Here is a 21,638-nt window from a genome sequence, read left to right as displayed (position 1 = left end):
ACCATAGAAAGACATTTTGGCTGCAGCAGTATTAACTGTTTGATTGTTTAACCTGTGTTACAGTCTATCATTGCTTATGCAATATTTTGAAATGAACAAAAACCCTACAGACAGGTAAACCACTCCTTTTCCATAGAACAACTGGTTACTATGTGTTCCAGAATAATTTTAATGGAAATCTTGAAGAGTGTTCTAACTAATAATCACATTTGGAGCCTTTAAATACTATCTTACTCTGAGGTATATGTCTATTATTGTAGAAGTTAGTGGTTCACATCTAAAGTCCAAAAAAAAAGGCTACTTGTATTTTCTAGGTCAAGCAAGCTATAGAAAAATGGCAAGGGAGAGCATGTGTTTTGTTTTCAAGTGTTATTGTTTAGCATAATGCTTCATGTAAGTAATGCAAAAAAAAGCCGTATATTCAAGGCGGTTAACATCTGAATAAATAGGGTAAATTAGCAAATACAGTATTGAAAATTATCTACAAAAATGTGTTTTTCCAAGTATTCATTGTTTGTATCAAGTCTTGAAGCAGAAAGCTGCAGGGCAATACCAAAGAATATGAAATAAAAGAAAAAGTGAAATTGAGACATTTCAATTAATCCCCTCATAAAACACATGAATATTTACTGTAAACTGAACTAAAATTGAAACAACTAAAGCTATTAGGTGGCCTTATCAGCAAACACCTTCAATCAAAAGGCCATAAACAAGTATGTTTTACATATTACTTGATTTGTTTATTTTACACCATGGGGTGAAAGCAACACAATTTTTAGTAAAGTATACACAAATAGCCTCACTCAGAATACACTTTTAATGCACATAAAAAAAGTATTCATCTTACAAATTGTTTTGCGATCCAAATATACAATAGCTTGGAAAACAATATTTTAGAAAACTAAAGCCAATGTAAAAAGACTGCTTAATACAACTAAATGATACAAGTTTTTGTATGGCTCTGTCTTTAGAGTTTTCTTACTGCATCATCAATATCAGAAATCTGTTCCTTCAGCTGGTTCCACTGTTCTGGATTTAAAGAAATTCCTGAAAAGCATTAAAAATAAACACTTAAAGACAAAATGAAAATTGTGGTGCAGGATCTTGTGCAATTATTATAAAGGCTGCTTTCATACACTAAGCCTATGTTATAATAAATACTTGAGTTACTCCAACCACCATCTTAGTTACAAAGTGAAACTACCCACTTCCAGCGCTTCAACTGAACTTCAGGTTATTTCTAGACAAGTTTACAAAGAAAATATATGTAACACAAAAGTACTAGGCTAAACATAAGAAGTGAAATACAACTCTGGCCTCGACAGAAAGCAGTACAAATGTCCTGGGTGGTAAGTAGGGAATAATTTATATTCCTGTTGGCTCCTAAACCTGTACCTATTCAGACAGATCTCCTGTGCACTTTTCCAGTACTATAATTCTGGGGAGGCTTTTCCCTCTTTTGTTTCTTAAAGCACTACAAATAACAGGTGCTCTAAGTAATCTTTTGGAGAGACTATCACTCCCTAACACTCACAAACTAACACCAAAGTTACTTTTTACTTCAAGTTGTCCTCAATTTCTAGTGACGTTCAACCAATAATCACAGTACCCCACAAACCATCACTTCAGTTTTAAATTTGATCTCATTTTCCCCTCAAGCTTGAGTACAGGTACATGTTTCATTTGTGCTTTGGACTGCTCATTCTTACCCACAAATTTCTACACCCACTCAGAAAATGCAGGCTCCCAGGGCTCCCAGACATTTCATACTTTCTCCTGTCAAGCTCTTCCAACTAATTATTCTTACTCTCCCCTTCCAGTGATAAGTTTTCCCTCATTGCTTTCTCCCTGAAGGTAGAGCGGGACCTGAAAACAGCTGAAACTTTTGAATTTCATCTTTGGAGCCCATAGCCTTTTGTTTTCTTTTCCATCACTGTCTTATCAGAGCACCACCACAATTTAAAACAGCAAGTAGTGCACATGGGGCTTCTCCAAGCACTCTTCCACCAGTCTTTGGAGGGCAGGTTCCATCTGAAAACAGGTCAGGCATGCTAACCATTATTATGGGATTAAATGTCATGAAGATGTCCCTCAACCACAGACCAGATGAACTAAACAAAATTTAGACCTGCTGTTTAAGACACTGACAGTAACTTAAACTGCTGGGTTTATTTTTGTTTTATTACAAAATTTTGACCGCTTATACTGGTTTCAGGATAGATATATAGATATATAGATAGATAAGCAGCTTATGAATGCATCAAGGAAATATGAGACTCACATATTTGTATCAGATTTTTTTTTATCATAACAAAGTTCATAGTCTTTTGCTGCATTGATAAACATTTCTATCTACATCATATAATTTTTGTCACTTGGCCCACCCATCAAATCCTGTTGTTGTTTGCCATTCCAAGAGCATATACTATTGAATTCTACCTTAAAACACAGAACATAAAGTCCTTAGAAGTTAAGAGTAACCTTTTTCATTAACTAGCAGCAAATCCAAAACCAGCAATTTTCCTGTAGAGCACCAGTATGCAAACCTATTCACAGTGGTGATTTAAGAAATGTTGAAAATGCTTCTCAAACCTTCTGACTGTTTGCTGAGTTTCTCCTAAACACACCGGAAGAATGTAACAACTTTACAGTGATTGTACATTAGATTTCTTCAAACTTAGCAGCCTGCCAGTACATGAAGCTGGGGAAAGACTTTTTGCAACAGCATATAGTGACAGGACAGAAAGCAATGGCTTCACACTGGAAGTGGGTACATTTAGAGTGGGTATTAGGAAGAAATTCTGTACTGTGAGTGTGATGATGCACTAGCATGGGCTGCCTAGAGAAGCTGTGGATGACCCATCCCTGGAAGTGCTCAAGGCCAGGCTGGATGAGGCTCTGAGCAACTTGGGTCTAGTGGTAGGTATTCCTGCCCATTGCAGGGAGTGGGGCTGAACAAGGTGATCTTCAAAGTCCCTTCCAACTCAAACCATTCTGTGATTCTACAAATCTCCAGGGCAGAACATTTCATACTTACCTTTCAGTAATGCTATATAAAAATGGATAAAAAGTATGCTTTCCAAAGAGAAGCAATATAACATTAAGCACAGTACCACCACTGCAACTGTCCTGCAATCCGCATCTTGAGATGTGGAAGTTTTGAAAATGGTACACAGTAAAGCCTTGCCATAAAAAGCAACTGTGCAAGTAGCAACTAGAAGTACAATGGCTTATGCTGTGCTACAGATTACAAACTTGGAATACTTGAGATATTTCCCCTTCTGCTAAAACATTTTTTAACATTTTTTTTCATTATTAGTCACATTAAATGTTTAGGTTGCAACTGAAGGACAAAATTAAAATCTTATAAAAATGATTAAATATTTGCAGCTAATTCTGAAGTAAGAAACCCAACCATAAAAAGAAATTAGGTTCATTAGGTTAATCAAGGGGATGGCGGAAAGAAATATGGCAATGGTATAAATATGTTTATAACTCCCCTACCAAATTTGCTTGTATTTGACTTCTTGATTTCCATAAATCATGGAGGATCTCTTTAGGAAAACAGACTCATTTAAGATTTTATCCATAACCTTCAGATAAAACTAATTCTTTGTAAAAACACAAATCATAAGAAAGTAAAAATAATACTAAAAAGTATCATGCAGCAACAAAGCAGAAAAATATTACATAAGAAGTTCTACTGTAAAGTGCAGACCATGTTTCAATACAAAGTAACAAGAAGCAAAACAATACCTTTTCTGCCAGGCTTCATTTCACCTTCTTGATCCATCCAATATTCTCTAATATCAATTAAGACTTTTCCTTTAAAGTCCCGAACACTGACATACCTCATTTTGCCAATCTGTCAAAACACATATAAAGGTCTATTAGGTATTTTACATATTAGAGCATTCACTTTCCCCAGCAGCATTGGACTCTGACATGTGACACTGCACATTGCAGCTTATTTTAGACACCACAGAAACAACTAGATTAAAAGCTTAATTCAGAGTAGTCAGTAGGCTAATAAGTAACGACTTAAAACTGGTTGAGCAGGCAATGCTCAATGCAAAAGTAGCTCTCCTAGAAGAAAAATACTTGTATTCCTTACATGCTTGCTTCTAGCAAGTCATGAATTTATGGTTTTCTGAAAAAATCTATTTCCTTTCTTTGCAACAGTTCTAAACAGTTCCTTCTAAAAGAAGGAAAAAGGGAACACTACTCCTAAATCTTAATGTTATTAATTCCAGAAGTACAGAAAGCAAATTAAGATGTTCACATGTGATACCCTCCCCCTTTTGTTTTTAACACAGCAAATATAGATAGAAATGAAAGCCACCAACTGTCCCATGCCCACTCCCAAGTCCTTGTGGATACTTCACTGTATCACCAGGTCTTCAAAAGAACAGTCAAATCTTTTAAGTTTACCAGTATATAGCACAGTATGAAATTTTGGAAATTGGATTTTGGAATTCCGTAATTTTCAAACCAGTGTTACAACTGAATTTCATGAGCACCTCTTTTTTTGGGGGGTGGAGCGGGGAGAATCTGGGGAAGAATCATACCACCAACTATACAATACACTCAGTATTTGGGTGTATTCAGTATCTTTGCAAATATGATAAAAATCTATCTATTCAGGTAAATTCCAAGTACAAGGTGAATTTGAGAACCAGAAACTAGACAATTAAAACATAATAAAATAAAACTGCTTGCAATTCTAAGAAATCCTTTGAATTCTGTATGTACCTTCTGGATATATTTTATATAACAAAAAAACAGATTCTAAAGTACACCATTTTCAAATAAAATATTCCTTCCTGGTAAAACACTACCTTTCAATTTCAACTTCCTTTATCTCTGCATGCTGCATTTTGATAAAATTTAAGGATGCACCCTACACTTCCGGCCCAAAACCACTATCATTAAAGAAAGACAGAAGAACTCTCCAACTTTCCAATCAACTGCAGTAATTCACAGATGTTTAAGTCACATGCTCTTATTTCACAAAATAGATACACACATGAATACTTTATATTTGCTTAAATGGATTTTTCTTTTTCTGCACATGATTTATGATGTCTAAAATTGATTTTATAACAATTAGGATTATGTAAGTCTGAAGCACTTTTCCTACCTCAAAGCATCCTTTAAAATTAGTAAGACATTACTGTTCATAAGACAGTATTTTTAGTTTATAAAGTTACAATACAGATTTAAAAACTCAAAAATGAAAGTATAATGTTATGGCAGCTTAGCTCTTTCAGACCAAATCTGGTACCATGCCAAAGTCCATCTGCACTCCTGGCAAAGAATATTCTAAATAGCCTACTTGGACAATATTTCTTAGTTTTACCCTTTAACGCTACAGTAACTTCTAAGGTCACCTCCAGGAACAGCTTCAACCTGTAGCACTCTGCAGCACCTTTTTTTTCCATGGCTATTGAAGAATATTAGTGCCTTGTCATGAAACTCCAGATGTGTCATAAGAAATAAAATCTAATTCAATATAGCAGATGACAGCAGCAAATACAGTAAAAGGGTCTAAAATATGATTTTCAAGGATAAGAAAGACTATCTCTTAATTCAACTACAGTAAGTTGAGGGGCAGTAATGCAAAGTTTACATTCCCTCAGTCATTTAAGTCTACCTTAGAGAAAATAATTTCTCTATATAAATGCTGCAATTAAGTTAGATTTCACATCACATCTAGATTTCAGATTAATATTCCAATTAAATTTCAGGTATTTAGTTGAACTCTATGCACAAGTTGCCACTACTAAAATTATTAAGCAGGCTTCTAAAGTACAGTTCCAACAAACATCTTCACTTACTAACAAAATCTAGACTTCACTTGTTAAGTAGGTAAATTGATGTTTCCAGACACTAAACTACCCGTAACTCTGGTACAGGTTAATTTCTGTACAGTTCTTTTTTCATGCAACTGCTGATAATGTTAAGAGCAATTTCAGTGATTGAAGACATGTTTGTATCTTATAACCACAGCAGCATTCTAAGGGTCGCTGTACTGGGAAGAATTAGTTTTCTTCACATTGGCTGATATGTGGCTGTGTTTTGGCTTTGTGCTGAACACAGTGATGGTAACACAGAGATGTTTTAGTTACTGCTGAGCAGAGCTTACACAGAGCCAAAGCCTTTTCTGCTTCTCAGACTGCCACGCTGGCGGGGAAGCTGGGGGTGCTTGGGACAGTGGGAGGAGGCACAGCCAGGAAAGGCGATCCCAACCGACCAAAGGCATATTCCAGACCATGTGACATCACATTCAGGGTATAAAGTGGAGGGAAGAAAAGGGAAGGGGGCATGTTTCCCATGATGGCATTTGTCTTCCCAAGTGACATTTAGATGTGATGGGCACTGCTCTCCTGGAGATGGTGAACTCCTGCCTGCCCAGGGGAAGTGATGAATTAACTCCTGGTTTTGTTTTGCTTGCATATGTGGCTTCTGCTATCCCTACTAAACTGTCTTCATCTCAACCCTTGAGTTTTCCAGCTTTTATCATTCCAATTCTCTCTGGTGGGGGTGTGAGCGAGTGGCTGCCTGGGGCCTGGCTGCTGGCTGGAGTTAAATCATGGCAGTTATTATGATTTATAGCTGAGTACTTAGTGCAGTTCAACCTTCACAGAGAAGTTCATATACTTTTTATTAAATAGTACAGATCCTTAGATTATATTACTCTATTCTTATATTACTCTATTCCTTAGATTATATTACTCTATTCAGTAAACATTAAAACCATAATTTCCAGGTTTCTATTTCTTAGAATAAAAAACAGTGAAATGTATCTCTGTTCATTTCCAAGATATACAACCGGATTTCCTCTGTGAGTTTCAGCAAGCACCTTCTTCATCTTTCTTCCTATTTTCAGTTTCTCTTGATTAAACTATACACCCACAGTGCAAGCATAATCAACAACAAATTCTTCCCTAGCCATTAACCATATGCAAGAAGCACAAGACTCCTGTAAACAGTGATATCTGCAACAAAGCAAACTGTGAAATGCATCAGTGACCACCAAAGTTTCATAATTAGCATGCTAAACCAATCATAGTTTCAGAGCATCATAAATTTCTATGTTTACCTTCTTTCAGGAGTCTATGATACGAACACTAGGAAATTATACTGGGAAAAATCCAAGAACTTACTCCTCAAAAATCAAAGCCCAAATATGGTGAAAACTCAAAAAAAAAAAAAAAAAAAACAAAAGAAAGGGGCTGGGACGTGGACGGGACAACACAGAAACAACTTCTGAAATAACAATTTCAGTCAAATGCATGATCATGCAATGTGGCTCTGCTCTGGGTAGCCATTAATGAATCCTGACAAACCTTATCCAGATCAGGCATAAGTGGATGATAGGATTAGTCAAACTAACCAAAGCACATGGTGCAGAGCTCAGGTTGGCTTGAAGCCACAGACAGGAATCTAATGCACCAAGGCTAAACCCTTCCACATTAACACAAATAATGCCTGTCCTTAGGGCCTCGAGTAATACATCACCCATGGGAGTAATATAAATTTCTGCAACCTAACAGCACACAAATCCTTCATCAAGTTGGAGAGTACACCAAGTTCACTGCAAAACCTACTAAGGCCAAGACATGTAAATATATCGAATGCACCTTGTCTCTTACATTGAACGAATTGTCTTCTACTTACATTAACACTATTCTTTGTAAGTAGCTGCAAAAAAAACCATTACGCCAACAATTTCAAACAAAAATATAAAAGGCATATATTTATGAAAATTATGAGTTTTCTGACTACAGGTGTCACAACGAACTCTCTATTAAGGGAATCTCTATGCTTCAAGAAAACAGCCTGAGGGTGTAGAACAAGAAGACTCTTGGTTTCACATCATTTGCATCCACTCCCACACACAATATGGACACCATAGAACTTGTGACTATCCTATGAATGTTTTACAGCCTGATTTCCATCAGCTGAAGCCACTCCTGTAAAGCTATACTGCAAAGTCACTTCCCCATCAGAGATCATTTTACTGCCACGAGAAAGAAGCTCTCCAGAAAGGTTTCTAGTATCACTAAGAGGCCTAGAACAAACAAAACTACATCTAAAACATTAACGAGCATGCCCTCCTGGGTAGGGGGCGGGGAAAGGGGGAGTATCCTCAAACCCACTGTAGTTTTAATAGTTTAACATTTGCGTGTTAGTGACTGCATAGAAGTTGATGTAGACTACAAAAACTGACAATGCTTCACCATAACACAATGAGTAATCTAAAAAGTATTTTATTGTTGACTACTTCAAAGGCAGGCACAGACTGGGTAACGCTGATATTTTAGGTCAAGGTGATATTCAAAGATCTGTATTCTACTCAACACCAGAAGAACTCTGTTCTTACCAGAGTAATATGAGTCCTCTAGTGTCTGTTTTTAGTAACTTTTTATTATCTTAGGTCGAAGAGGTCTCAAGAAACCAGAGCATGAATACTTTCACTTTTATTTGAAAGGATCTGGGTTTGTTTTTGCATCAGGGGCACTAAAAATTTTGAAGTTTTCTCCAAGGCGGGAATTTCTGAACTTACTACAACCATAGCAACTGGAATTTCTGAACTTACTACAAACATAGCATTAAGGTTATACATAGTTATTTAGAGTTCTACCTGCAGTTCACCTCCTAAGTCATAGAATCCACTACTTCATTTTTCCTACAGGGTTCAAAGTATGCCCAAGCAGAACTAAAAATATTATACACTTCCTTCAATACAAAAGTCCAGACACAGCCTTCAAGTGAAGTTCTCCCTTCTAAACATAATTGGAAAAGTAATAACTCAGACATTAAAAATAGCTGCCCTGTATGACAGTATCAGTTAAGCACGTCTTCTCTCTAGAACAGACTTTTCTTCCCCTGTACTACTTCACATGGCTACAGCCCAGAACCATTTCATTTATATTACTCTGCACTTGGGTCATCTCACTAGGCACCTTTCCCATACCCTTTCACAAACTTGAGAATCAAAGCCTCAAGAATTTAGGTTCCTTTCCAGCCAGTTAGTCAGAGACTTTTCATAGGTCTTGATCCACACCCCCAAGACACCTAATTCTGAGCTGTGTATCAACCCTCAGCACACACTGCCACTGCTTTGGCTAACCCTGGGAACTGCAATACCCTGAATTCACAAATGCATTTTTCTACTGAAAAACAGACATTCATCCGATCTTAAAAACAAAGCAATACCACAAGTTACTATCTTTATTGATTTTCAGTGATAAGACCCTACATCATAACATGGTACAAACAAAGGAACAAACAAAGGAACAAACAAAGGAACAAACAAAGGAACAAACAAAGGAACAAACAAAGGAACAAACAAAGGAACAAACAAAGGAACAAACAAAGGAACAAACAAAGGAACAAACAAAGGAACAAACAAAGGAACAAACAAAGGAACAAACAAAGGAACAAACAAAACTTATTCCAAGATGCTGTAATAGCATAGGAGGCCAAGCTGCCCTTGACCTAGTTAAATAGGAACGAAGCGTCTACATTTCTAAAAACTTGTTTTTCAAGAGCCCTAATTAAAAAAAACATTTCCATGTAGAGACAAACCTTATCTAATATTTCTAGTATACTGATGCTAAGTGTTGTATTTACTGACAAAATGACTACTCACAGATACCAGGAGCAAAGTCATGAGAATTAGATTAATTGATACATCTCAGATTCTTTTACTCTGTTGAAACCTGACCAGGCTTTTCTGAGCATCTCATCTGAACACTAGCATCATAATCCCCTTCGGCCAAGGATTCTGAAGACCAAGCACAACACTGTCAGAAAGTTCAGATCACCTCATAAAATTTATACAGCATATAAATGTTACCTTAACCAGGCTCTATGAGTCATCAATTTTACCTGAAACATATTCTCATCTCTGTTACTGCTTTGCTTAGAGGAAGCTGCACCTTTTGAACTTTCACCAGTCTTTTGTTTCTTCACAGTTTTTTCTGAAGTTACTTGCTTTTTCCGCTTCGCCTTGGAGCAAAACAAAAAAAGAAAAGCATGAGCCACAATCACTCTGTATGCTACAGATAAGGTTACATCGTATGTCACAGCCTACTACCAAGCAATGCACTTTTATCACCTTCTTGCTGTGAAGACAGGAATTCAGTACTGTAAATTTAGACCGGAATTTAAAAAGTTCAAAATTAGTCTGATTCTGTTCAAAGTGAAGTAATACTTTGGCTTTCATGAGAATTTAATAAGATCAAAATACATTTCTAAAATCCTTCTCTTTCTGCACAGTAACACTGTTGGTACAGTAGTTTTAATAAAAAATTTACATCTGATGGAAATGGCACTTTCCATTCTACTAAATGGAAAAGAAATCACAGAACAGCTGGCAAACGTCTCAAAAAAAAAAAAAAAACCACAAAAAAACAAAATCCACATATATAAGATAATAAATAATCTGGAAAAATTACTTATTAAGATAATTAGTACGATAACAAAAAATCTGTAAACCACCTCTCCCAGACCATTTTTTCTTTAATAAGCATCTAATCGCTGCCCACAGCATGATAAATTACGCAACTTTTTAAAGCATTCAGACAATATCACCTGTAAATCAGATACACAGAGAAGCTACAAAGTTACTATTTCTACTCATGTAAAAATAGGAAACCAGATCTCTCAATGTACTATGTTAAAAGATCTGGTGTCTGTGTTACCACCTAGCATTTCTTAAAAAAGATAAATTAACTAGTTTTTTCTAAATCACTTTGATTTCTAGAATAATTTTGCTTTTGTTCAAAATGATTGGTACACCTATACAAACGTCTAACTTAAATAACTATTTAAATTAAATTGGAAAATTTGATTTATACATTTACAACAGTCATCTTTAAATTTATCAACTCAAAGACACTCAGGTTGGCTCAGCTTTTACATGAGAAACTAGCAGATGGTGTTAAGAGCAAATAAAAAAATGAAGCAGAGAAAAAAAACCATGCAAACAAAGTAAGCAAGTGACACAAGAAGCACAGGGCAAGTGCAGATTTTTGTTATGGAGACATAATCCACATATTAAAATGGCGGAGGGTGGCTGTAGGCATGTTCTCAAGTTCAAATTCTTGCCATCAGAGCAGTTGAAGCGTTCAGAAGCTTGCCATAAAGCAGCAAAGAATCACAGGGCATTTGCAATCATCATATGGAATGGCATGAATAAAACACAGTGCAACTAAAGAAAAAAACTTTTCTTCAGGGAAAAAATTATGCAATCCACCCACACTTGGAAGGTGGGTTGTTTGGTTTTTGTTGTAGTTGTTGAGGTGGGTGGAAGAAAAAGTTTCTTATAAGCCTGATAAATCATACGGAATGACATGCATGTTGTGGGATAATGCTCACCTAATTTCTTAACCCCAGCCTGAAACAAAAGAGTTAATACAGTAATGAATTGTATGTATTGTTCACCTTTTCGTCAACTTCACTATCTGAATCACTGGCAGATGAGCTTGAAGATACAAGTTCCTTTGATTTAGGCATTCTGGGAAAAGAAGAATAACATGAAAACACTATATAAGGAATGACATTCCATTTTGGCTGGAAAGCAATCTTCAAACCTGTTTGTACTGGCTCATCTTCTTCAAGCCCTCCTAAAGATTTTCCTCCCTTTTCATTTAAGCTTTGATATGCACTACAGATGCAATATCAAGCACTCTCCCCTCTTATATCTCTTCCTCTTTTTTGCTGCAACTGCATGAAAACACATTTAGAGCACATTAAATGCAGTGGTTTGGCTTCTGAACTGTCTACAGCAGAATGATTTTTCACAATTTTCATATACCGCTAGACATGGCAAAATCCACAATGTAAAATACACAATCCAATACTGGCCTCCAGCTGAATCCGTTCTATTACATCCACAAACGTGAATTATTAACACTCAAGCAGTATCTGTACTCTGGCATGGGCATTTCACCCAGCTGGATTTAGAAGCAACACACTGCACAATTGTCACACACGTGGACGTGTGAGTTTCCACCTATAATCTAACAGTCTGAAATACACCTCAGTTACAAAGAGCTACAGCACTGCAATTAATATTTTCACTGCAACGTCAACACAACAGTCACTGGAGACTATTAATTCACCAGACAAGCAGATATTAAGCATTCCTTGAATGCGTGCTGCCAGGTGTACTTGCATGTCACCCTAGTATGCAAACATGTGGTTAGATATAGCAGTTACACATCTCCCCTGCTGCTAGAAACTCTTTGTAACAAGTGTACAGCTCATTTGGTCTTTTAGAATAAAATTAAGCATCCCTGAAACTGTACAATACAAACCTCAGCTAGGAAAGACCAAGATAGTATTACAATGTATTTCAGGGGAAAAAAAAAAAAAAAAAAAAAAAAAAAGTAACAGCGTATTTAAAGGGGAAGCGGAAAAAAAAAAAAAAAACACATATGCAAAAAAAACCCCCCCAAAAAAAAAACCACACAACAAAACAACCAAAAAAACCACCAAAAACGATAAGACAAACCAGAGTCCAAATAATGCTAATGGATCAACGTAGTCCTAAAGCAGGGCAAGACCTGTGGAAATAGCTTGTAGCACAAGGACGGAAGCTGCAGCACTGCACAGTATACAGGGTGTGAGGAAACACACACAAGCCACGCTCTAGGATGGAGGCAAAGGAGAGCTGAACTGGGATAATGTGAAAATAAGCAAAGGGACGACACTGAGTCGGCGAGCCAAACGACGTTTAGGGGAATGACCCCGGGGTCCACATGGAACGTAAAAAAAGGACAATATGGAGGAAGGTGTGGGCGAAAACCGGAGGAAAAAGGGATGTGGGGGAGTGGGTGCCCCCCCGGAGAGGCCGAGCGTTAGGAGACACCGCAGCGCCGGCCAGGGGGATGCGATGAGCCAGGCCAAGGGAGGGCGTTGAAAGGTAAGGAAATGAAGACGAGTCAGGAACTCCAGGTAGGCGGATCCCAGCCGCCATTTTCCTCCCCTATTCCTCTTTTCCACGGCTCGTGTTTCCCCCCGAGGATAAGTCGAGACCCGAACAAGGATGGGGGCGAGGGGGCAGGGGGCGAGAACGTCCAAGTCTTGCCGGGGCAGGGCAGCAGCGAAGGGACTGCGGGCTACCCGTGGCCGGGCGGAGGAAAAGGACAGCACAGAAAACAGTGGACCAGGGGTCGCCAGCGGGCCAGGTCAACCCCCGGCCCCGACGCGGGGGTAGCGCGGCCAGGCGCCATCTTATCCCCCTATCGGACTCTGTGCCCCCCAACATGGCAGCTCCCCCGGGCAGCGGCCGCTCGCTCCTCCCGCTCCACAGCGGGCTATCCCTACCGCTGGGCACCGCGGGCACTCGAGGAACAAGGAGACGCTTCGCCTCGGCGCCACCCGTCCGCGGCTTCCCCGATCGGGCCGGGATGTGCCGCGTCGGTGAGGGCGGGGGCTGTGGGAAGGGGCGCGCAGGAGAAAATGGCGGCGTGGCGGGGGCGCGCGAGGGGACCCAGCACTCACGTCCTGCTCCGCGCGTGGCTCCTCCGCAGCGCGACACAGGCGGAACTGACGCGGCTCGGAACGCCCGCCCCGGGCTGCTCACGTGGGGCGGCGGGGGGCGGCTTTAAAGGGGACGCGGCCCTTTGTCCGCGTCGTTGCTCGTTCCCGCCTCCCCTGAGGGGCGTGGAAGGGATCGTAGTGCTGGAAAGGAGATTTTACAGGATCTCAGAAAATCCCGAGCTGGCAGACACCCACAGAGGGCATCGACTCGAGCTCCTAGCCCTGCACAGGACACCCCAAGAGTCATACCCTGTGCCTGAGAGTGTTGTCCGAACACTTCTTGGTGCTGTGATCATCCCTCTGGGGAGACTTTTAGCGCCCTACCACCTTCTGAGTGAAAAACCTTTTCCTAGTATCCAGCCTAAACCTCCCCTGACTCGCCATCGAACCCTGTCGCTGGCCACGAGCGTGAAAAGATCTATACCTGCCCCTTCGCTTCCCCTCGTAAGGGAGCTGTAGACTGCGACGGACATGAGGAAGAATTTCCTCACAGAAATACAATAGTATGGGCTAGAAAGACTGGACATGGCACTTGGTGCCATGGTCTGATTGACCTGGTGGTATTGCGTTGTAAGTTGGACTTGGTCTCAAACGTCTTTTCCAAATTGATTCTGTCGTTCTCTGTAGTATCCCCTCAGTCTTCTCAAGACTGAAAATAAAACACTACAATAATTTATAAATAGCAGGGTTTTTTCGCGCTCTGCAGCAGTTCCTCGACGCCGCTCGGAGCCGCGCAGGCAGCGGCGTGAGGCGGGCTGTGGCTGCGCTGGCTTTGCATAGCGAAACCACAGCTGGGGCGCCCCTCCTGCTGCTTCCCCTCCTGATGCTTCCCCTCCCGCCACCGGATCACTCTCCTGCCACCGGTGCCCCAGGTTTCCTTCTCTCACCGCGGGGTTCTGTAGCTGGAGACCGGGCAGCATCAGGGCACCTGTCCGGGCAGGCACCGCGGGGATGGAGCACCGGGGATGGAAGGTTAAAGCTGTCTCAGCGCCTCTTTTAAACACCTACATTTTAAAAGTTGTGCAAATAAAGAGCCTTCAAAACATACTGGCAATGTTGATTTTTCTCTGTAGCGTGTTCACACAGTGATGGATCCAGAGCACCCTGCTGAGGAGGGTTTGACAGGGCTTAGTTTACCTAAACGAGTTCTATTTCTGAGACACACCAAAATGGAAGGGAGGTGAGAAAAGGGCCCTCAGCCTTCAGCTTTGTAAGAGGCGATTTTTAGCAGCCTTTGCAGACTGTGATAGGCCAGGCATGCTGTCAGAGAACCAAGTGCCTTCATGAAATCTCTTCTTTGTTACCTGTTACCTGTCAACTTACATGTTGAGCCTTTCAGTTTATGATTAATGTAATGTTATTAATATATAATGAATATAATTAATTTAATGCTATTATTAATATTAAAATACAGTCATGATTCACACAAAACTAACACAGCTTGCTCCTATTTGTAGATCACTGTTTGCAACAATGGATCATGGATCATGTGTTGTGAGCAATGACAATTCTTCAGACACCCAGTACAAATTCAGTCCTTTTCTCATTCTTACTAACTCTAGACTTATGCTTTTGCTACCATGTGAGTACAGGCTTTTTGTAAAAAGTGCAAGCAAACTATAAAAAATAGGAAGTGGACTATAATCCCAGGCCTAGATACAGGCTGAGTGAGGTAGTGGTTGATCAGCCTTCATAATTATTAATAAAGTGTTGAAGAGCAAAGGTCTTTGGCTTTTTTCAATTGCAAAGATCTCTGTTTATTAATATGGACCAGAAAGACAAATGTAATGTTTCTAGAGGGAATAATCCTCCAAAATCAAAATAAGCAGCTGCAAGTTCTAAGCAGTGTTTCTAAAAAACTAATTAAAGGAGGTGGACAATGAGGTTTTCTGAGGGGATTCATGAGGTCCTTAGAGCCCTCATAATAAAGTAAACTGCCTTTTGCTGTGAAAAGTAGCTTTCACTTCTTCACATTAATAGCAGGAAATAGGAAGTCTACAAATCTAAATAATCCTTGATAGCTTGCAGTTTCACAATGTCATGTAGCTAACAAAATGAGAAGAAAATTAGAAAAAGATACAATTCTTACTACATCTCTGACCTTTGAAAGATAAAAATACAGTTGTTTATACAAACAGGTCAAAGCACAGTAAATGATATGCAGGGGATATAGCAATTATCACTGCACCAACACCTGGCTTGTCAAGCCATGTAATTTTAGAAGATGAACAGATAGAGCGTAACACTTAATGTTTAATTCCAACAACAAGACCACCTCAAAATAAGGACTATTAAATTGTAAAAAAAAAATTTACTTTTTTCAACTAATTGACACTAACTTTTCATGTTAGAAGTATAATAAGAGTTCGGGTGTTTGTAATCCCTGAACTTTATATGCTTTGCTTTGCTTTCTTACAGGTCAAGACATGGTACACAAAGAATGTTCAGGTTTTAATCAAATCATTGAGGAATTGTTTATTAAAATCAACAATTCTTTATGCATTTTTAATCGATTCTTTCAACTGACATAAATTGAACGTACTAAAAGAAACATTTTCTGCTGGCTCTTAATGAGTTAATTTCTCCCACCTGCAGTATTTCCTCCAACGTAAGGACCACGTTTGCTTTTATAGCTGAATTCCTAAATAGCAGGTCAATGAGGGGAAGTTTTGCAGCAACAGGGATTTCATGTTCTGCTTGTAAGGAATGATACATTTCTTTGAGAAATATTCTGGTCATTGAGTGTAACGGTGGTTTGAGCTTTTGGTGAATTACCTTCACTATATTTTACTCTATTTAGAAGAGAAGAAAAAAGCTACTAAGAATGCTGGCTGTAGAACTGTGGGAAAGGAGCCATAATATTTCCAAGGTAAATCTCTGCTGTTACCTTCTGAGTGAGTCATCTATCCCCCCGAGGGGTATAGTTCACTTTCTAAGCTTAAAATAGACTTTTGTGATGGGTTTGTTCCTTCATCAGATGCTTTCCTTCTGTAGCTGCCTTAAAAGGGCTTACATTCTTCTAGTTACTGCCTGATTGCCTCATTTCATATCCCACATGTCCTCGGCAGAGAAGAACATTGAAGCATTAGTTTTTTCTTCAGTAACAGATTTTAGCATGCAGATTTGAATGGGAATGCTGAAAAATACACGCTAGGGCTTCTGATCACACAGTAATTACTAACTGCAAAGATGACTCCTCTAGTTAGAAGTAGTAGCGCTAGCAAGAAAAGCATTTTGGGGCAAACCTTTAGTGGGACAGCTTTTAAAGCTTTGGTGTTTGTGCTTACTAGTTTAAAAGGTGGAAGAAGAAATCTGCCATGAAAGGGGACGTTAGCTTATAATATTGGCAGTAGTTTTATTAAAGTGTCAGGAAAGAAAGAGTAAGGGATGCTACCACACAGTGGTTTTGTTTGTGGAACTGGAACTGGTTTGTGTCTCATGTGTATCATGTAATTTGAGTTCGCATCAATACTTGCATAACTTTCTATTATGCTTGGGAAGTGGGGATTTTTTAATGTTGCAATTTAGTAACCTAAATAGTAATAACTTCCATCAGTGGTTTAATAGGTCTGTTGTTATGGTCACTGTACAACGTCTAAACCCCGTTATTAAAAGTAACACTATTTTTGCTTTAATAATTCAAAAATGTGGAGTCTTTACTGCTTTAAAAAAATGTAATTTCACTCTACAATAAGAAGGTTGATAAGCTGGTGAATTTCTTGTCTTTCTAGCTATCTGAAATAATTTCCAGGTGAGAAGATAGCACTGGTCTCCATATGCTGATTGTAAATCTCTTTCTATCTAGAGCATTTACAGAGAGCACTAAGTATTAAATTACCTTTTCAGGAAATAAGAGCAGCTTTTGTTAACATGGTCTATGCTGTGTTGAAAAGCTTTCACCTTCTGCTGCGTGGCCCCGCCCTCTGGTGGGCACGCAAAGGCTGGCTGAGAGCCTGCTTTTATGTAAACTGGAAGGCTGCCTCCAAGAAATCTTACCTAATCTTACTTAGCAAATCTTGAGATTTAAAAAAAATTTGTTTTCCCCATTGTGTTTCAGTTGCAGTTTTGCAGTCCTATGGCAGCAGCAGAGACATTATCACATGTATCTTGGGATATTAAAGTAAAATAGTAGTATTGATGACACTTTCTTGTTATTGTATTGCTTTCTTCTTCTCACCATATTTTGGAGAGCTCTTCTCATACAGTTGAAATGAAGGTCAAAAATGTGTTTTCCTGCATGCTAGCTTGCTTGCCATTTTTGTCTGTGATATTTTTAGACACTTTGAACTTTGCACAGATACAGTATCTGTTGTATATCATTCCAAATTAAAGATTTGTGTTCCAGCATATGTTTTCATTCTGGAACTTCCTGTCTGTTCTTCTGTAATAGGGGATAGAGAAGTTTCTTTTTCCTATTAAAAAAAAATACCTTTTCCATGTTTGACTAAAGCTTTTTTTTTCTTTCTCCCTGTGCCACAACTTGCATTTTATCATTCCATATATTTTCCTTCCAGTTAAAGATATAGAAATCAGTAAAGGTCAAAATGCCCTTAAGAATCTAATCTGAATTTAGTATTGGTTTCATTTTGAAGCAATCTGATGTCTTAAGGAGATAGAATCTTGTTTTATAACACACTGAGGTTTTTTAAGTATAGACCATGAATCTGATCCTGCAAGATAGTAGTAGCATAAATAGATGTTATGTAATGGTTCACAAAGTCACCAGGAAGCATCAGGTTCTTAATAGGAAACTGCTGGAGGAAAGACCTGTATAATACTAGTGTTTTCAGGCATTTTTCCCAAGGAGAAAGTAAACCTTGAATTTTAATTTTTTTTTTTTTTTTTTGTCCCATTTAAAAATGATTTCTCATGAACTATGCTATAGTCTTTTCAAAGTTATATATGCACTCAAAATGCAAAATTCACACAGGAAAGTAACCTGAAACTTCTCCTGAAATTGCAGATGAATTGGGCTGCCAGATGGGAGCTTATGCTCAGATATATGCAGGGCTGAAATCATAACATAAAGGGTGTAGTATTTGAATTTTAACTACTAGAAACTACTTGGATGAAGAAAAGTTATGAAACCTAAGTCAAAAATCTCGGCTGTGAGTAAGAAAGCCTTGTGTTTTTGTTGGGTTTTTTTTCTGTTTGTTTGTTTGTTTTTCATGGAGACAAAGTTGGAAAGAGGGTAAATATTCCAAGTTCATTTGGAACATTATCATACAATACATATCAATAGTAGTATATATTAATACTGTTGATATACATCCATGGAGAGAGTCCACAGGAGCATCACTGAGTTGATCCAGAGGAATTGGAGCACCACCCCTGTGAGGAAAGGGTGACTGAATTTGGTTTGTTCAGCATGGAGAAGGGAAGGCATTGAGGTGACCTAATTGGGGCCTTCCAGAAGGGAGGCTACAGGAACAATGGAGAGAGGCTGTTTAGAAGAGCCTGGAGTGACAGGACAAGGAGGAATGGCTTCAAACTGAGTGGGTTTAGCTTAGATATGAGAAAGAACTTCTTTACTGTGAGGGCGATGTTGCATTGGCAAAGGTTGCCCAGAAAAGTTGTGGGTGCCTCATCCGTGACGAAGTTTGGGACAGGTTAGATGGGGCTCTGAGCAACCAGGACTAGTGAAAAGTGTTCCTGTCTATGGAAGGGGAGTTGGAATCAGATGATCCTTAAAGTCTCTTCCAACCCAAGCGAATCTGATTCTGTCATTCTATGACTTTCATAAAGTTTATCTCGTAAATGAATAGCAATGGCAGGCCTACCTACTTTGCAAAAAATAGCTTTAGAATTGCAGTGATAAAAGGTATGTGAATATCTGTGTGTGTATAGATGCTTATATTTTTAATGAAACATGTATTGAATATTGTCTATTTATCAGGATACTTGAAGGCTTATAACTGAAAAATCTTGAAAGACAACGGAACAAAAAAAGTTTGTCTTCTTGTCCAAGTTGCATGATACAGTGGTCTAATTATGAACAATATTTAACAGAAGTAAGGATAGATATAGACATTTATGTAAATCATAAATCTATTTATAATTTGTATATCCTGAGTCAATTGAGATTTTCATGACAGAGGTCATCCTCTAAGTTCTTCTACAGAAGGTTTCTGTAGAGTCTTCTCCTTGAATACTGTCCCATGGAACTGTGGATTAAGGCTTTTCTTTCCTAATTTACAGCAACTAAATATTCACCCAGTAGCCACTTTCTTCCCAGAAAAGCACTTTGGATAGAACCAAGAAGATTTCTTTTACTGTTGTGCTTGATTAGGACAAGAACAAACAGGAGGTACAGTAATATTCAGGTCCTATGCAAAATTAATAGTAATGACCAACAAATTATGTTCAGTTAATTGGGAAGGATGTTTGGCATTGGAAATAGCTGTAATTCATCTGCAGCCGCAATAATGTTAGCTATGAGATGAGAAAGTACTTTCCTCTTTTATGAAGAATAATATCCTTGCAGTCTTACTGCTGATGACCACAGCTATTGTGGGGTGTGGGAATCCTTGCTTTTGTTAGGACTGCAGGAGGACATCCCAAACAGGTGTATTTTGATTACAAAAAACAAGGCTTAGATTACAGAAAATAAAATTCTATCAGAAATTTACTTTTTACTGTATCTTGTGTTTATTAATCGTTTTATAAGCCTTGATCAGTTTATGGATTATGCACACTGTAGCACAAGCAAAATACATAAATGGGATGAAAGTATTTAAGCATAAAAGTTTTGCTTTGTTCAGAGTTTTGGGGAACATCTGACGCTCAGAGGGAAGGATTTGCCGGAAGGAGCGGCAGAGCCATGGGGAACGGACGGTCTTTCGGTGCCTTTGATCGGGAGGTCACTGCACTGGCCACCATGTGCTGCCCAGAGCGTTTCAGGAGTGATATCACGGACTGCTGGCTTCTGGAAAAGTCACAAGAATGGGCCCGGCGTGGCTGAGGCTGTCGCAGCGCTGCATGTGCAGTAAGCACAAAGGAGCTACGGCGGGTTCTGCACACCGTATACACATATTTATATCTGTGCGTGAATGAGCCCTATGGGCGCCCCGAGCGCGGCTCCCCATGGCCGGCCAGCGGGACTACAGCTCCCAGCGGCTCCTGCGCACATCCCGCGCCTGCGCACGCGGCCCCAGCGGCGCAGGCGGCTCCCTGTTCCTTGAACGAGAACCCGGCTGCGGTCGGACTACATCTCCCAACGGCCCCCGCGCACATCCCGCGCCTGCGCAACCGGAGCCGGCCCGGCCGCACTCCGCCGTTGTCGCCGTCGGTGGGTGGGTGGGGGAAGGGAGCGACCGGGAGGAGGAGGCGGGAGGGGGGGGAGAGTTGAGAGTTCACCCGCCGCCGTCGTCGCTGCCAGGCCGGACTCATGATTCCCATATGCCCGGTAGTTTCGTTCACCTATGGTAAGCGGTGCTCGGCGTGTCCGTGCTTGGGGAGAGGGCGGCGAGCGGGGGTCGGTCCTGAGGCGCCGACTCTGACCCGGCGCTCCCGCGCTGTCTCTCTCCCTTGTCCCTCTGTGTGTCTCGTTCTTTCCCCACCGCCTCCTCTCGCCGGGCCTCCTGTCATGGCCCCCGCCGCCGCCGCCCCTCGGTCGCCGCCGCCGCAGTGCCCAGCCGGCTGGGGGAAGATGCCAAAATGGCCACCGGCAACTACTTTGGATTCACCCACAGCGGGGCTGCTGCCCAGTACAGGTGAGCACCGCCGCGACTCCCCGGGACCCCCCCAGGGCCCCGCTGCCCGGCCGGGACCCTGGGCAACTCCCGCCCCTTGCCCCGTGCCGTGGGTTGTGCTCGGACCCGCGGCTGTGTGTTCTCATCTCCCTGTATGCCTGGGGGTGGGAGGTGGGGCTGGCCACCGCCGAGGAGGAGGAGGAGGATGATCAGCAGCAGCATCGGGTCCCCAGGCCCTTAGATTAAAATGGCCACTTGCAGTCAGTCAGCAGCGCCGGCGAGTCACCGTGTGCCGCCTCCAGGCCCATCTCCTGCCTCAGCTTCAGGGAACACTGGCCTTGCTCCCCAAAGCTTTGTTGTCACTGTGGGAGCCCAGAATCCCTTCTGACA

At 40.3% G+C, this 21,638-nt stretch overlaps 2 protein-coding genes across 5 annotated transcripts in view; one reads left to right on the top strand and one right to left on the bottom strand.

Annotated features, from left to right (window-relative positions):
* Positions 1–718: 718 nt before the first annotated feature.
* SUB1 (SUB1 regulator of transcription) lies at positions 719–13,588 on the bottom strand. 2 transcript variants are annotated; one of them, NM_001245768.1, is given in 6 exon segments: positions 720–1,047; positions 3,757–3,802; positions 3,805–3,865; positions 9,898–10,017; positions 11,455–11,527; positions 13,519–13,565. In NM_001245768.1, coding segments are annotated over 4 exon segments (279 nt in total). In that variant the 5' UTR covers position 11,527; positions 13,519–13,565; the 3' UTR covers positions 720–1,047; positions 3,757–3,776.
* Positions 13,589–20,793: 7,205 nt separating this feature from the next.
* ZFR (zinc finger RNA binding protein) overlaps positions 20,794–21,638 on the top strand; it is a 47,785-nt gene continuing 46,940 nt past the window's right edge. For 2 of the 3 annotated variants that reach the window (XM_030259082.4, XM_041711461.2), the window contains exons 1-2: positions 20,811–20,981; positions 21,185–21,269. In XM_030259082.4, the coding sequence (XP_030114942.1) occupies positions 20,945–20,981; positions 21,185–21,269 (122 nt within the window). In that variant the 5' untranslated portion in view covers positions 20,811–20,944. Of the gene's footprint in view, positions 20,982–21,184; positions 21,270–21,638 lie in introns of all 3 variants that reach the window. The other variant, XM_030259083.4, reaches the window with a different exon arrangement.

The sequence above is a fragment of the Taeniopygia guttata genome, chromosome Z, assembly GCF_048771995.1.
Source record: "Taeniopygia guttata chromosome Z, bTaeGut7.mat, whole genome shotgun sequence".
Lineage (NCBI taxonomy): Eukaryota > Metazoa > Chordata > Aves > Passeriformes > Estrildidae > Taeniopygia > Taeniopygia guttata.
This window is presented reverse-complemented; position numbering and strand designations above follow the sequence as displayed.